Source organism: Rhinopithecus roxellana, chromosome 15 (genome assembly GCF_007565055.1).
Source record: "Rhinopithecus roxellana isolate Shanxi Qingling chromosome 15, ASM756505v1, whole genome shotgun sequence".
Taxonomy (NCBI): domain Eukaryota; kingdom Metazoa; phylum Chordata; class Mammalia; order Primates; family Cercopithecidae; genus Rhinopithecus; species Rhinopithecus roxellana.
The window spans coordinates 17,497,925-17,513,719 of record NC_044563.1 but is presented as its reverse complement, the minus strand read 5'-3'; the positions used below and the strand labels follow the sequence as shown (position 1 = coordinate 17,513,719).

Here is a 15,795-nt window from a genome sequence, read left to right as displayed (position 1 = left end):
CTTCAGGGGTAGAGAGTTGTTTCCCACCTGTGAACATTGTTTTCCTTGGATGATTGTCAGTGGTTAGTTTTTCTTGATTTACTTGGAGGTACTACCTAACTGCCTTGCTCTACCCCCTGCCCCATGCTGGTCCACGTTGCAGGGTGATGACGAACCAGAGATCCCCATAGATGGAACAGAATTATCCCACTACCGTCAGCGTGCCCTCCTGCAATCACAGCCAGTTCGCCGGACACCTCTCCTCCACAATTTCCTGCACATGCTGTCCTCCCGCTCTTCTGGCATCCAGGTGGGAGAGCAAAGCACAGTGCAAGATTCTGCTACCCCCTCACCCCCACCGCCTCCCCCTCAGCCCTCCACGGAGCGCCCCAGGACTTCCGCTTACATCAGGCTCCGACAGCGGGTCAGTTACCCCACAGCTGAGTGCTGCCAGCACCTTGGGATCCTGTGCCTTTGCAGCCGCTGCTCTGGCACTCGAGTTCCTTCCCTCTTGCCACACCAGGACAGTGTCCCCCCTGCTTCTGCCAGAGCTACTACCCCTTCCTTTTCTTTTGTACAGACCGAGCCCTTCCATCCCCCGGAGCAGGCCTCATCAACGCAGCAGGACCAGGGCCTCCTGAACCGGCCGTCTGCCTTCAGTACAGTCCAGAGCAGCACTGCCGGCAACACGCTCCGCAACCTCAGTCTGGGTCCTACCCGCCGCTCTTTGGGAGGGCCTCTGTCTAGCCACCCTTCTAGGTATCACCGAGAAATAGCTCCCGGGTTGACAGGATCTGAGTGGACCCGGACAGTACTCAGTCTGAACTCCCGCTCTGAGGCGGAATCCATGCCCCCACCCAGGACCAGTGCCTCTTCAGTGAGTTTGCTGTCTGTGCTGAGACAGCAGGAAGGTGGCTCTCAGGCATCTGTGTACACTTCAGCCACAGAAGGGAGGGGTTTTCCGGCATCAGGGTTGGCAACTGAGTCAGATGGAGGGAATGGCTCCAGCCAAAATAACTCGGGCAACATTCGCCATGAGCTTCAGTGTGACCTGAGACGCTTCTTTTTGGAGTATGACCGGCTTCAGGAGCTGGATCAGAGCCTGAGTGGGGAAGCTCCCCAGACCCAACAGGCCCAGGAAATGCTCAACAATAACCTTGAATCTGAGAGGCCAGGCCCTTCCCACCAGCCCACCCCACACAGCAGTGAGAACAACTCCAACCTGTCCCGTGGCCACCTGAATCGCTGTCGTGCTTGCCACAATCTCCTGACCTTCAACAACGATACGCTGCGCTGGGAAAGAACCACACCTAACTACTCCTCTGGCGAGGCTAGCTCCTCCTGGCAGGTCCCCAGCTCCTTTGAGGGTGTGCCATCGAGTGGCAGCCAGTTACCACCTCTTGAGCGGACTGAGGGCCAAACGCCCAGCTCCAGCAGGCTGGAGTTGAGCAGCTCTGCTAGTCCGCAGGAGGAGAGGACTGTGGGGGTGGCCTTTAACCAGGAGACAGGCCACTGGGAAAGAATTTACACCCAGTCCAGCAGATCTGGAACTGTGTCACAGGAGGCCTTACATCAGGATATGCCTGAGGAAAGCTCTGAGGAGGATTCACTCAGGAGGTAAGCAGTTGCTTTCCTGTCTTCTCCTGCATCCCTTGCTTTTCTCCTTGTATCATTTCCTTCAGTCCTATAGATGTTGTGGCTGTATTTGGAGTGTCTGGGACCCACGCATCTGCTTCTGATCTCCCCATTGCATTTTCTTGGAAAATCTTGCTCTGGTGGCAGAGATAGGATAGGGCCTAGCAGTATGAGTCAGTTGGCTGTGCTAGCTCTATTTCTGGCTAAGCTCAAGGTTCTGGCTTTAGCCTTGAAAGGAGAGTGTAGATTAGGTTAGAGAAGCATGAGGAGATGGAATCATTGACTTTCTCTGCCCTGCTTTTTGACCTTCTTGAGATGTTGTATGTGCAGGACTACTTATTGTGAGACAAAACAATGTCCCAGTGTGCCTAGGAATAAGTAAAAGAGAACCCTGCATGGTACAGATTAGTCTATTGATTCTTTGCTGATTGTGTTGCTTTGGACAACCGAGTTCACTTCCTAATCCTTATCTTTTGGAACACTGCAGTTTGACAAAGGGAAAAGAAAAAAATATGTATATCTATATATATATGTATGTCAAGGAAAGTTCCAATTTTTTCAGAGATACTTGTTTTTGGACAGCCTATTAGTTGCTCTGTTGAGATTCTCTGAATGGACCTTCCAGATGGACATTCACTTTGGAGTGGAGAAGAAGAATAATTCATGGAAGGAAGGACTCTCCATACTCGGATTGGCATCCTAGCCAACTCTTTTATGGCAGAAACAGAGTGGGTGTAGTTGATCGCCCACCACATGTTCCGTGCATGGCTATGTGCGCATCTATCTTGATTTATTAGGGACTTCTTTCTGTAATTTTGTAAAGGTCAAAGCTAGCATAATCACCAACTCCCAGAATATGCCTGTTGGATCCAAACAGCATATTGCGCTGCATTACATCCTCTGTCGAAGCAACTGAAATTTCTCTGACATAAGCTTCTAACAAGGGTGGGAATATGAATTATGCACATAATGTACTTGTTATTTTGGGAGGATGCTTTAGACAGTCACTCAGTCAATAAGTATTAGTTGAATGGTTACAAATTTTCTAGTACTGTGCTAGGCACTGTGGGAAATACAAAAGAAGTATAATACATGGTCTTTACCAACCTGAGTCTACAGTGTTATTGTGGAGGCAAGACAACAAAATTTTTCAAAAGTGTAGATGAGCAAATGCTTCATTGTGTGGTACTGAGATTGGATGTAGTCTCAGAGAAAGGGAAGTATCATTCAAGAAGGCTTTGCAAAATCAAGTCTTGAAAGATGGGTAGGATTTGGAGAGGGAAAGACCTTTTTATTTTAGGGAACCAGCACATGCCAGGGAGGAAAGGGTATAGTGCATGTAGGTTCTTAGGCATTTACTAAGGGCTTGGGGTGGGAAACAGAGGGAGACTTGACTGGATGTGAAAGATAAACAAAATAGAGAGGTTTGCTAACTCTGCTCATATGCTTGAAACCAGTTCTGGATTAACAGCTCCTCAATTCCTGGTTTTGGAATATTGTGCCTTGCATACTGGTCTTCATCAGGGGCCCGAGCCTCTCTTCTTCCTCTTTGCCAGGAGACGTGAGAAGGCAGTCAACACAGTGCATGACATGTAGTAGGCACTTAAAAAGTTTATTAAAGATCTCTATAAAAGGTGTAAAAGGACTGTCTTCAGTTACTGCTCTAAGCAACCAAGCAGTTGCTGTTTCTGTAATACCAGTGGACTCTGGTTAGCTTTTGTCCATTCTGCTTTAGTAGTACCTCTTCGTGTGCTATTCTGAGAAATACCTGAGTAGTTTAAAATAAACTTTATTGTTTGATCATAATTAGAGGTACCAGTTACTGGCTGGTGCAGTGGCTCATGCCTGTAATCCCAGAACTTTGGGAGGCTGAGTCGGGTGGACCACTTGAGGTCAGGAGTTTGAGACCAACCTGGCCAACATGGTAAAACCCTGTCTCTACTAAAAATACAAAAATTGGCAGGGCATGGTGGCGCGGGCCTGTAGTCCCAGCTACTTGGGAGGCTGAGGCAGGAGAATCACTTGAACCCAGGAGACGGACGTTGCAGTGAGCCAAGATTGTACCACTGCACTCCAGCCTGGGTGATGGAGCAAGACTCCATCTCAAGAAAAAAAAAAAAGAGAGAGATACCAGTTACTGAGGGCCTACTATGTGTTAGGTATTATGTTCTTGCTTTGAAATAATTCCTTCTGCTTTCAACAACAACTCTATGCAAGTCAGGTATTCAATTTTCCATTTTATGGTTGAGGAAAGTGAGGCTCAGGGAAGTCAGTTTCTTGTTAAAGATCATATAATAGGTCTCTGAGTGAGAATATGAACTCTGGTCTTCATGACTAGAGATTTGTGCAAGCTGCCCTTCATGGCATTTTCCTTAATATGATAACTTTTTAAAAAAATTTAGGGGGGAGGAGGGAGGGATTGCATTGGGGAGTTATACATGATATAAATGATGAATTGATGGGTGCTGACGAGTTGATGGGTGCAGCACACCAACATGGCATAAGTATACATATGTAACAAACCTGCACGTTATGCACATGTACCCTAGAACTTAAAGTATAATAATAAAAAAAAGAAAACAACAACAACAACAAAAAAAAAATTTGTGAGATGGATTTTTGCTCTTGTTGCCCAGGCTAGAGTGCAATGGTGTGATCTCGGCTCACCACAACCTCCGTCTCCTGGGTTCAAGCAATTCTCCTATTTCAGCTTCCCGAGTAGCTGGTATTACAGGCATGCACCACCATGCCTGGCTAATTTTGTATTTTCAGTAGAGACAGGTTTTCTCCATGTTGATCAGGCTGGTCTCGAACTCCCGACCTCAGGTGATCTGCCCCCTCGGCCTCCCAAAGTGCTGGGATTACAGGTGTGAGCCACTGCGCCTGGCTGTAACTTCATTTTTAAGTGAACCACTTTTTTTCTTTTAACATTTTATTGTGGAAATCTTCAAACATATACAAAAACAAAAAGTATAACTGAGTTTCCATACACCTATAATCTGACTTCAAAGGTTATCAGTGCTTGGCTAGCTTTCTTTAATCTATATTCCATCTGCTCCCCCCACCTAGATATCAGATAATTTTGTCTGTAAACACTAGATTTTCTAGAGCAGTGCTGTCCAATAAAACTTCTCACACTGATGGAAATGTTCTCTGTCTGTGCTACGTAAGATGGTAGCCACTAGCCACACGTGGCTATTGAGCATTTGAAATGCTGCTACTGTTAGGCCGGGTGCGGTGGCTCACGCCTGTAATCCCAGCACTTTGGGAGGCCGAGACGGGTGGATCACGAGGTCAGGAGATTGAGACCATCCTGGCTAACACGGTGAAACCCCGTCTCTACTAAAAAATACAAAAAAAAATTAACTGGGAGTGGTGGCAGGCTCCTGTAGTCCCAGCTACTCAGGAGGCTGAGGCAGGAGAATGGCGTGAACCTGGGAGGCGGAGCTTGCAATGAGCCGAGATCCGGTCACTGCACTCCAGCCTGGGCGACAGAGCGAGACTCCACCTCAAAAAAAAAAAAAAAAGAGAAATAATCACGTGTGACTCATGGCTATGATATTGTACATCAAAAATATTATTAATCACTTAATAAAATAGGTTATTTAAAACCCAGAAACTACTGGGCAGGTGCGGTGGCTCATGCCTGTAATCCCACACTTTGAGACACCAAGGCAGGCAGATTGCCTGAGGTCAGGAGTTCGAGACCAGCCTGGCTAATGTGGTAAAACCCCGTCTCTATTAAAAATACAAAAAAAATTAACCAGGCATGGTGGTGCATGCCTGTAGTCCTAGCTACTCGGGAGGCTGAGGCAGGAGAATCACTTGGAGCTGGGGAGGCAGAGGTTGCAGAGAGCCGAGATCGCGCCACTGCACTCCAGCATGGGCGACAGAGCAAGACTCTGTTTGAGAAAAAAAAAAAAAAAAAAAACCCAGAAACTATTGAGGATGTACCATAATTTTTTGTTTAAATATTTTTTTCTGGTGCCAAAAAATGTATGCATTGTGGTTTAAAGTTCAACCATTTAAAAATGTGTATTATAAAAATGAAGTCCCTGGTCATCTCACTGTAAACAATTTTATATTTATGCTCATTTTCTTTTAAAATATACAAATAACTCAGGATTCTCATTTTAAAATAGTATATTAATTCAGTAGTTACATTATTTATATGGAATCACTTTTAAATGAGCTAGGATGTCGTATGCCATGAGGGCTGACAGCTGTCTCAAAAATGAGATATGTTGTAAAATATTCTAAGTGCGTACACATTAAAGAAGGACTACCATTTGAATGGCTGCATTCTGGTGTAAATCACTAAGACAAACAGGTGCTAGTCTGCCTCTTCTGCCTTCTAAAGGGACTGAAAGTCTCTAGGTGATGAGCCAACCCTTGCTTCTAGTTCTCCAGCAGGTGTCACTGTTGGGCTGCTGCTGCTAGGTAAGGATGGCTGGGAAGAAAAGGTGTCCCTACTGTTGGTGTACGAGGTTGGATCTTTTAACAAAGCCTGTTTTTGTAGATGACAGTTGTTCTTGAGTGAGTGAAGTTCACAAAAGGCGACTGTACTTGAAAGGAGAAAGTTTTGTTCATTGGCCTTGTAGTAGGAGATAGGCTAAGGAGAGATGTTTGGATCCGTGATGCTGCTGGAATATTTAATAGTGTTTGCAAATAGTGAGGGTATTAATAAGCATACAGTGTGTATTTAAGTGTAGCTGTGTGCTGCCAAATGGTAATAACCAGTACACAGTTTGTCTCCTTTTGCCTGTGGGCAGTGGAGGACGAGCTGTCTTTTTATAATAGTCTGATGCTACATTGCAACTTGAGTGGCAGGCCCTTGCTTCACTACAAAGAAACGATTTCTCTGTGGGAGTGCAGGATCCAGCAGAAGATCAGGGTATTGTGGCTCCTTGCAATAGGGTGCCCTTGGCCTTTAAAGGCTGGTATTAGGAAAAAGAAAATGGCTTCAATGGCAAGTTAAAACTGGAGGGAACCTAGAACTTTTGTAGTCCAATCTCTCTCTCTGATGAGAAAACAGAGAGTAAATTATTTCTTAAAGAGGTGTTTGTAAGCAAAAGTGGGATTTGAACTCCTGGGCCCTGAAGAGGGCACCCTTTCCTCCATTTCATTTGAAATTAGTTCCTTCAAACAGCAGTTTTCTTTGTCAAAACCTCTGTTGCTGACGTAGGTCATTGCCTGAGGGGGCTCTTCCTTCAGCTCTTATTGTAAGAAATTGGAGGTATGTTAGATAATTTGTAATTATTATTGTTGGGTAGAATGGTAACTAACGCAATGCTTCTAGGAGAAATGCTGTTTTAGTTATTTGCCCATAGAACTACACTGATTAGTTCTAATAAAGTGATCCCTGTTAGGGGTGTTCACTATTAAAATTCCAGCAACTGAGAGAGATGAAAATTGATCTCAATCTCCTCCTAGAAGCACTAATTGTTTCTGTATTCTGTCTCCAGGTAGTTAAGAAAGGTTTGGGTCTGGAGTATTTTGTAAGACTGAGTGTGTTCTGAGAATTTAGGTCTTTTTCTCTCATGATAGACGAAGACTGAGAAAGCACATTGATGGCCTTAGTGTGAAATGTGGCCAGAACACCAAAGGTTAGAGTTAGAAGCCCTCACTGGATTGCTAGGTTTCTTAGACTTCTCTGGGGGAATTGCTTTGGAGCTTAGAACAGTCTGAAGCCCTTTGAGGCTTCATGGACCACCATACTTATTTGATCCCTCAGCTCCCATCACCTGGGAATTCTCCAGGGAGGCCTCAGCCCAACCATCACTGATGGAGGAAAATAAATGGGTGTGTCTGCTGATTGTAGGTCCACAAAAGAGGGCTGGCAACCTAAAAATAAGGAAAGTAGCAGTCTTCTTAGCCTGACTGGTATAGAAAGGGGTCCAAATTTAGTAGTTTTCCATGCCGTTGATCTAGCTGAGTCTAAAGAGTTTTGATATCTAATCTCTCCTAGTTTCTTTGGATGGGGAATGTACACAATTTATTATTCAAAACCCAGCACAGCTGTCACCGTGTCCTTTGGGAAACTTTCCCTGATCGCCCCAAGTAATCACTTCCTTTTCTTTGTTGCATGTGTACTAGATACTTCTTTGTGATATTGCAGCCATGACAGAAAATTATTTGTTTACCTGTCAGTGAGCTCTCTGAAGGCAGTGATCATGTCTGTATATATCCCTTCTCTACCTAGAATACTAGCTGGCCACACGGTAGATGCTCAGTAAATATTACTTGAATTGAATAAGTAGAATTGAAGTTATATTCCTTATGATTTCGTATGCAATATAAGTCCTGTTTGGCCTTTTTAGTAAAAAAGATAAAAAGCCTATTACTATATCACATCATTTACGGAGTCATTGGCTCAATAATTACTTGTTAAATACATGAAGTGGTATTACCTAGAGTTGTACAAGAAAGTCACACCTTCCATAACTTGAGCTCTGGTGACCTCTGATGTTTCACTGTGTGCTATGTTCCTAACTTGTGAATGGGTTGTCCTGAAGCCTGTAATAAGTCTGTTGCACCTGGCCAATATGTGTCCTTTATATTGGCTTTACACTGATGACTCAGGGCCTGCACCTTCCTTGAGAGCACTGGCATCATATGCAGCCTTCCCTTTTGTTTATCTTTTTGGTACCCCATTCATATTGAATATAGCTTGCTCTTGAGACCATTTTGTTGGTCTTTGGCTTGGCATCTCAATAATATCTCTGCCTGTCAGTGCTGTTGGTATTTTTTTTTTGTCCTTAAAGATTCTTCTGCAATCTTTATGAAGGTATACTTGGTCTTGATTTAGTTCAAAAATTACATGTGGGTAATCCAATTTAAATGCGAAGGTTCTTTCCCACTGATGCTTTGTTTTTCTTTAAGTTTCTGTGGAAGGCTTTCATTAAATTTACTTAGAAGTAGGATTTTTATGGTTTGAGAAAATGTGTGCTCTCATCTTTTGTTTTGGAGTCTGAGCATCATTAGAATGAACCTTTTTAAGTTTTGAGATACTTGTAGGTCCTTTTTCTCTTGTGAAGTTCAGAATCCTTATGTTAGCAGAAAGTTTTGCTTTACCTCTAATTATGCAGGGTGTGAATAGTTCCCCCTGAAAAAACTGGTGGAATTGTTGTCTGTGGTATTCAAGATGCAGTACAATAAACCCTTCCTAACTTCTGAGTTCTTCTGAGTTAGAAGTTCAGCATTTAAGGACAAATAGGGAAGAATTCTCAACCGGGAAATCTTCATTTGTGATACAGGCAAATTATGACATGTTCTTTCTGGGAAGAAAGAGGACCAAGTATTGGGAAATAAAAAGGAGACCAAGCCTATGATGGAATTAACAAACTTAGTTTAAGAGAGGTAAGGGAAGGGAAGCTGGGGAAGGTAAACTCAGGCTTTAGAAGTACTGAGGGCTGGGCATGGTGGCTCATGCCTGTAATCCCAGCACTTTGAGAAGCCAAGGTGGGCAGATGGTTTGAGCTTAGGAGTTTGAGACCAGCCTGGGCAACATGGTGAAACCCCGTCTCTACAAAAAGCTCAAAAATTAGCTGGGCGTCATGGCATGTGCCTGTAGTCCCAGCTACTCAGGGGACTGAGGTGGGAGGATCGCTTGAGTTCAGAGGTTGAGGCTGCAGTGAGCCATGATTGTGTCTCTGTACTACAGCCTGGGCAACAGAGTGGAGACCTTGTCTGTAAGAAAAAAGAAGAAGGAACTTAGGAGTATGCACAAGGGCTGCTCCATGGATGAGTTTGGTTCTTCCTAGTAACCCTGAGAGTTGGACTTGTAAACTGTGATTGATCCATGCATGCATCCATTCATGCATTCCATTAACAGATATTTACTAAGCACCTGCTGCATTCCAGGTGCTATTTATTTTATTTTATTTTGAGATGGAGTTTCACTCTTGTTGCCCAGACTGGAGTGCAATGGTGCGATCTTGGGCTCACTGCAACCTCCGCCTCCCGGGTTCAAGTGATTCTTTTGCCTCTGCCTCTCGAGTAGCTGGGATTACAGGCGCCTGCCACCACTCCTGGCTAATTTTTTTGTATTTTTAGTAAAGACGGGTTTTCGCCATGTTGGCCAGGCTGGTCTTGAACTCCTGACCTCTGGTGCTCTGCCCGCCTCAGCCTCCCAAAGTGCTGGGATTACAAGCATGAGCCACTGCGCCTGCCTGGCACCAGATGCTATTTAAATGCCGGCAATAATTCTCTCATTCTAATGGGAAAAAGACAATAAAAAAATAAGATACCTGGTATGCCAGACAGTGACAAGTTCTATGGCAAAAAAGAGAAATGTATAAAAAATGTAGGGGATGCTGCAATTTGAAATAGGATCATCAAAAAAGGTTTGATAAGGAGCAGAGGAGACCTTAAAGAAATACGAAAGCAAACCCCATCGAAACTAGGGGAAGGACATTTTAGACAGAGGAAAGGGCAAATGCAAAATCCCTGAGATGCTTGGCACCGTCAGCAAGTGCAGCTGGAGCACAGCAAGGGATGGAGTGATAGAAGATGAAGTTGGAGAGGTGACAAGGATGAGATTATGCAGGGTCTTCTAAGCCATTTAAGAGATTTTTTTCCTCCTCCTTTGAGTGACTTGGGAAGCCATCAGAAGTGGAGTAGCATGATCTTACATTTTAGAAAGATAACTGTGGCTGCTGGTTGAGAATAGACCTAGGAGCTAAGTAGCGTAAATTAAAGCTAGTCCAACTCTGCACAGTTTTAGATTGATTTGTGTCTTGAGACTGTGTTGAAAACTGAGAAGGAGGAATGACTGATTCTGTCAGAATAAGAGAGGCCTTAAATGTTTGGGGGAAGAGCTGATGAATGGGTGAACAAATGAATGAATCAGTCCTCTCAGCAGGCATATTACCTGCAAGAAGGCCCCTCCACTCTTCCCCAAACTCCAAATAAGAAGGTGTGTTATTGAAACCGTGAGGGAGAGCTTGAAAAATTTATAGTAAACAAGAGATCATACATGGAAATGAAATGCCTCTTTTTTTGCTGCTTACAAAACTATTGCCAATTCATTTGTAAAAAAGTAAACATTACAGAAATGTATGATTGTAGGAAGTGAATATCCTCTCAAAACCACTGCTCAGAGATCTGCTATTAACAATTTGTGCGTATGTTAACTCCAGAATTTTTTGTGTGCTAATGAAAACACATTTTTCCATTTATTTATTTTAATTCTTTTCCTTTTTTTTTTTTTTTTTTTTTTTTTTTTTTCCTTTTGAGACAGAGTCTCGCTTTGTAGCCCAGGCTGGAGTGCAGTGGTGTGATCTTGGCTCACTGCATCCTCCACCTCTTGGGCTCAAGCGATTCTTGTGCCTCAGCCTACTGAGTAGCTGGAATTACAAGTGTGCGCTACCATGCCTGGCTAATTTTTGTATTTTTAGTAGAAATGGGGTTTCATCATGTTGGCCATGTCTTGTTTTCTTTTTCAGTGTTGCAGGATTTTTGTGTACTTAAGTGTTTTTAGAAGATGAAGTTCTAGAAGTGGAATTGCTAGTGCCCGAGTATCAGCGTTGTTAGTGGTAAATGAAAATTAATTGTATAGTACTCATTATTACTAATGTAAGATGTATAAAGTATTTCCTATTTCCTGTTTTATTTAACTGAACATTATTTCATAGATTTCATAGATTAGAACTCTTAAGGCCGGGCACTGTGGCTCACGCCTGTAATCCCAGCAGTTTGGGAGGCTGAGGCGGGCGGATCACAAGGTCAGGAGTTTGAGACCAGCCTGGCCAACACAGTGAAACCCCGTCTCTACTAAAAATACAAAAATTAACTGGACATGGTGGTGGGTGCCTGTAATCCCAGCTACTCGGGAGGCTGAGGCAAGAGAATCGCATGAAGTCGGAAGGCAGAGGTTGCAGTGAGCCGAGATCGAGATCGCACCACTGCACTCCAGCCTGGGTAAAAGAGGGAAACAATGTCTCAAAAGAACTCTTAAACCTTTCCTCCCCCCATAAGCTCTTAAACTTATCAGTAGTAAATTCTCCTACCATGGGTTTTCAGGAGCTTCCTCCTAAAGTTTTTGAGAAAAACTTTTGTTCTGTTAATTCTATTAATTGCCATCTTAAGGTGTTAGTGTACATTTGTTCTCTGACACCCTTGTATGAGAAAACATACCCCTGTTCTATCTCTGACAATCACGTACATACTGGCCTTCGTCCACTTAGTCTTCTGTGTCTTATTAAGTGATTGGAAAAATCCAGGCATCTCTTGCCTCTTTATAAGACAGTAATTTTATATTAATTAATTAATTAATTTTTGAGACATAGTCTTGCTCTGTCACCTAGGCTAGAGTACAGTGGCGTGATCTCAGCTCACTGCAACCTCCGTCTCCTTGGTTCAAGTGATTCTCCTGCCTCAGCCTCCTGAGTAGCTGGGATTACAGGTGCCCACCACCACTGCCGGCTAATTTTTCATATTTTTAGTAGAGATAGGTTTCACCATGTTGGCCAGGCTGGTCTCGACCTCCTGACCTCAAGTGATCTGCTCCCCTTGGCCTCGCAAAGTATTGGGATTACAGGTGTGAGCCACCTCTCCCAGCTGGCAGTAACATTTAGATACTGAATGTATTTGTCATTGGGGGTGGTTAGGCAACCCATTTTCTCTTTGGCAATATGGGAATGAGGACAGAGTGAAGGAGGGGTATCATTCTGTTAATCTTTCTTTCTTTTTTCCTTTTTTTGAGATGGAGTTTCGCTCTGTCACCTGGGCTGGAGTGCAGTGGCAGATCTCTGCTCACTCCAGCCTCCAACTCCCAAATTCAAATGATTCTTCTGCCTTAGCCTCCTGAGTAGCTGGGATTACAGGTGCCCACCGCCACGCCCGGCTAATTTTTGTATTTTTAGTAGAGACAGGGTTTTGCCATATTGGCTGGGCTGGTCTTGAACTCCTGACCTCAGATGACCTGTCCACCTCAGCCTCCCAAAGTGCTGGGATTACAGGCGTGAGCCACCGCACCCAGCCTCATTCTGTTAATCTTTCTTACCTTTGCTGCTCACCTGCCTGAGTAGGTCACTCTGTTTGAGCCTCTGAATTCTGTGTGTGTTCTCTGCCCTACCCTCTATATCAGGCATTGGCAGGCTTTTTGTAAAGGTCAAGATAGTAAATATATTAGGATTTGGAGGCTATACAGTCTCTGTTGGAACTACTCAACTTTGCTGTTGTAGTATGAAAGCAATCACAGACAATATCTAAATGAGTAAGTGTGGGCCTGTTGTGGTGGCTCACGCCTGTAATTCTAGCAATTTGGGAGGCCGAGGCAGGCGGATCACTTGAGGTCAGGAGTTCGAGACCAGCCTGGCCAACATGGCAAAACCCCACCTCTACTAAAAATATAAAAACTAACCGGCATGGTGGCAGGTGCCTGTTTTCCCAGCTACTTGGGAGGCTGAGACAGGAGAGTTCCTTGAATCTGGGAGGTGGAGGTTGCAGTGAGCCAAAATCATGGCACTGCACTCCAGCTTGGGCTACAGAACAAGAATCCATCTCAAATAAATGAATGAATCAATGAATGAGAGTGTGGCTGTGTTCCGATAAAACTTTATTTATGGAGACAAATTTGATTTTCATATAATTTTCACGAGTCATAAAAATTATTTTGATGTTTTTCAATCATTTAAAAATAGGAAAACCATTCATAGCTGGTTTTGGCCTGCAGGTTGTAGTTTGCCAACTCCTGCGTTTTAGGAATGTGATTTGGAAGAGTCAGGTGCTAGAGTAATAGGAGGCATTATGACAATGAGGGCCCCAAAGAGATTGTTAGGGGACTCCTGCACTTGCTCTCTCTCTCTGCTTTGGACTAGGTGCTCCAAGTATTGGCTCTTGTGGGATTCTTTGATGGTTAAGAGCAGGCATAAATGCTTAAAGAATTTGTTTCTTGTGCTATCTGGCCTGAAGCAAAGTTCTCCAGCCTCACTTTCTGTCTTTCTTGGGAATCGCGTGCAAATGAGGAGGCTTGCCCTGGTTGGGAGGGCATGAGCCTCCAGATCCTCCAGGCAGTATGCTTGGCAGGCAGCCCTTCCCCCAGTGTAGGTCATACTAGCACCTGCTAGGCTGATCTAAATTATCCCTCATCATTCCTCTCTCTGGGGCTGAATGGTGTAGTGCCTGCTGTGTGCTTTGTATACACCCTGAAACATGAAAAGATGTAATCGCTTCTGTCAGCTCAGGGTGTTGGAGCACTTGCGGACTACAGTGAAATCTGTATGTGTGCTGAAAATACGTTGGGAGCAATTTCTCGTGTACTCATTCTTCCCCCTTCAGATCTCCTTCTCTATTGTATCTATTCAGAGTAGTGCTCTAAAGGGTGCATTGGAGGTTTTTACCAAGACAATGACACTAGGTGTATGGGGTTCTGTTTGCATTACATATTTTGCTTATTGTAATTGGTCCCAGCCTATTAGAACTGTGCAGGTAGCATCCTCTCCTCCTGCTGGATTTCTTTTTTTTTTTTTTTTTTTTTTTTTGTTGAGACGGAGTCTCGCTCTGTCGCCCAGGCTGGAGTGCAGTGGCCAGATCTCAGCTCACTGCAAGCTCCGCCTCCCGGGTTTACGCCATTCTCCTGCCTCAGCCTCCCGAGTAGCTGGGACTACAGGCGCCCGCCACCTCGCCCGGCTAGTTTTTTGTATTTTTAGTAGAGACGGGGTTTCACCGTGTTAGCCAGGATGGTCTCGATCTCCTGACCTCGTGATCCGCCCGTCTCGGCCTCCCAAAGTGCTGGGATTACAGGCTTGAGCCACCGCGCCCGGCCGGATTTCTTACACATTTATTGAGTGGTTGGGGGGTGGGAGCAGGATTCAGTACATCTTATTTATGCTCTTTCTTGGAAGCATTCCTGACAGCATGTTTGTGTGAGCAAATTTTGCTTTCATGGGTGGGCCTGTTGTTACATTAACCCAGAGATTGCAAAATAGTCCTCAAGTATGTATGTTTGCCTCACAGTATTTCTAAAAATTTGGAATTTTTTTTCCATATCAATTCAGATATCTGGATTCTGTTGAAAAAACTGGCTCACGTTCCCACGTAACAGTCAGCAGGAATTGAGTAGGACAGCAGCCCCTTTCATCAAGGCATGGACTTTCTTGATGCCTTAGTCTATGCTAGGCTGATGTCATGTTTCCTACTTAAATCCAATTTTGTGTACTTGGCCATTGCATTACCTCAAGCAAAAAGTGTTGATGGTTAGGTGTGGGTAAATATTTCCTAAGTGCCCTACCACTTGGCTCCACCAGGGGGAGTCACTGGTCATTACAGTACCCGCTCCACCACCCCACCCATCCTAATTCACCCACAGGGGCTCCCCCTGCTTGCTGTAGGCTGACATGCTGACAGCCCCCTCACCTGAGAAGCTGCCTGATTTTTAAATAGCAACAATTAACAAACTCCTCCTCTGTTTCCAAAGGGGGAAAATGGAGGTTCCAAGCTTATTTGCTGGATGAGGCTCACTTTAGTGAGCAGATCTCCGTTATGCTAGATTATGCAGTATGAGAGCAACCTTCTTTTGGATTATGTAAATGGACTATGTAAAATCTTGGAGAAGAATGCCTGCACCTTTTGCAGAGCACCTTGGACAGAGTGGTGGGTTCCAATGAAAAGGCTGCATGACTTGGGTGTTACTTGCCAGGAAATTAAAATCAAGTTAGAACAGGAGTAGAAAATTGTAATAATAAAGAAATCAGAGGCTGAAAGTATGACCTTGTCATAGAAAGAGAATTGCAGCTTGTTAACATTGTGCCCTTTTCCTTTGCTGCATCAGAGGGTACATGTGAATCTTTTTGCCTCTTCTGCTTTTTTCCTCCCCTACACAAAGGTAACCCAGCTTCTACTGCCTCTGTCTCCTTGTTGTCCCCTTGGGTCATTTCACCTCATCCAGGTGGCTTTTATCCTTTCTTTGTTCTGTTGGCTCATGTAACCCTTTTTATCTTCGTGTAAGTGTGTCTGTGGTAGAAAACAACGTAGATTTACTCTCTTAATTTTAAAAGTGTACAGTACTTATTATTGTTCAATAGATCTCTAGAACCTCTTCGTCTTGTGTGACTGAAACTGTATCCTTTGAATGACTCCTTTTCCCCCTCCCACAACCCCTGGGCAGCCATCACTCTCTGTTTCTGTGAGTTTGATCACTTTAGATACCTTTTATTAATGGAATCTTGTAGTATTTGT

At 44.2% G+C, this 15,795-nt stretch overlaps 1 protein-coding gene across 9 annotated transcripts in view; it reads left to right on the top strand.

Annotated features, from left to right (window-relative positions):
• AMBRA1 (autophagy and beclin 1 regulator 1) overlaps nucleotides 1-15,795 on the top strand; it is a 201,678-nt gene that overhangs the window by 48,420 nt on the left and 137,463 nt on the right. For 5 of the 9 annotated variants that reach the window (XM_010371069.2, XM_010371068.2, XM_030918155.1 and 2 more), the window contains exon 7: nucleotides 143-1,596. In XM_010371069.2, the coding sequence (XP_010369371.1) occupies nucleotides 143-1,596 (1,454 nt within the window). The remainder of the gene's footprint in view (nucleotides 1-142; nucleotides 1,597-15,795) is intronic. The other 4 variants (XM_030918157.1, XM_010371070.2, XM_030918156.1 and 1 more) reach the window with 2 other exon arrangements.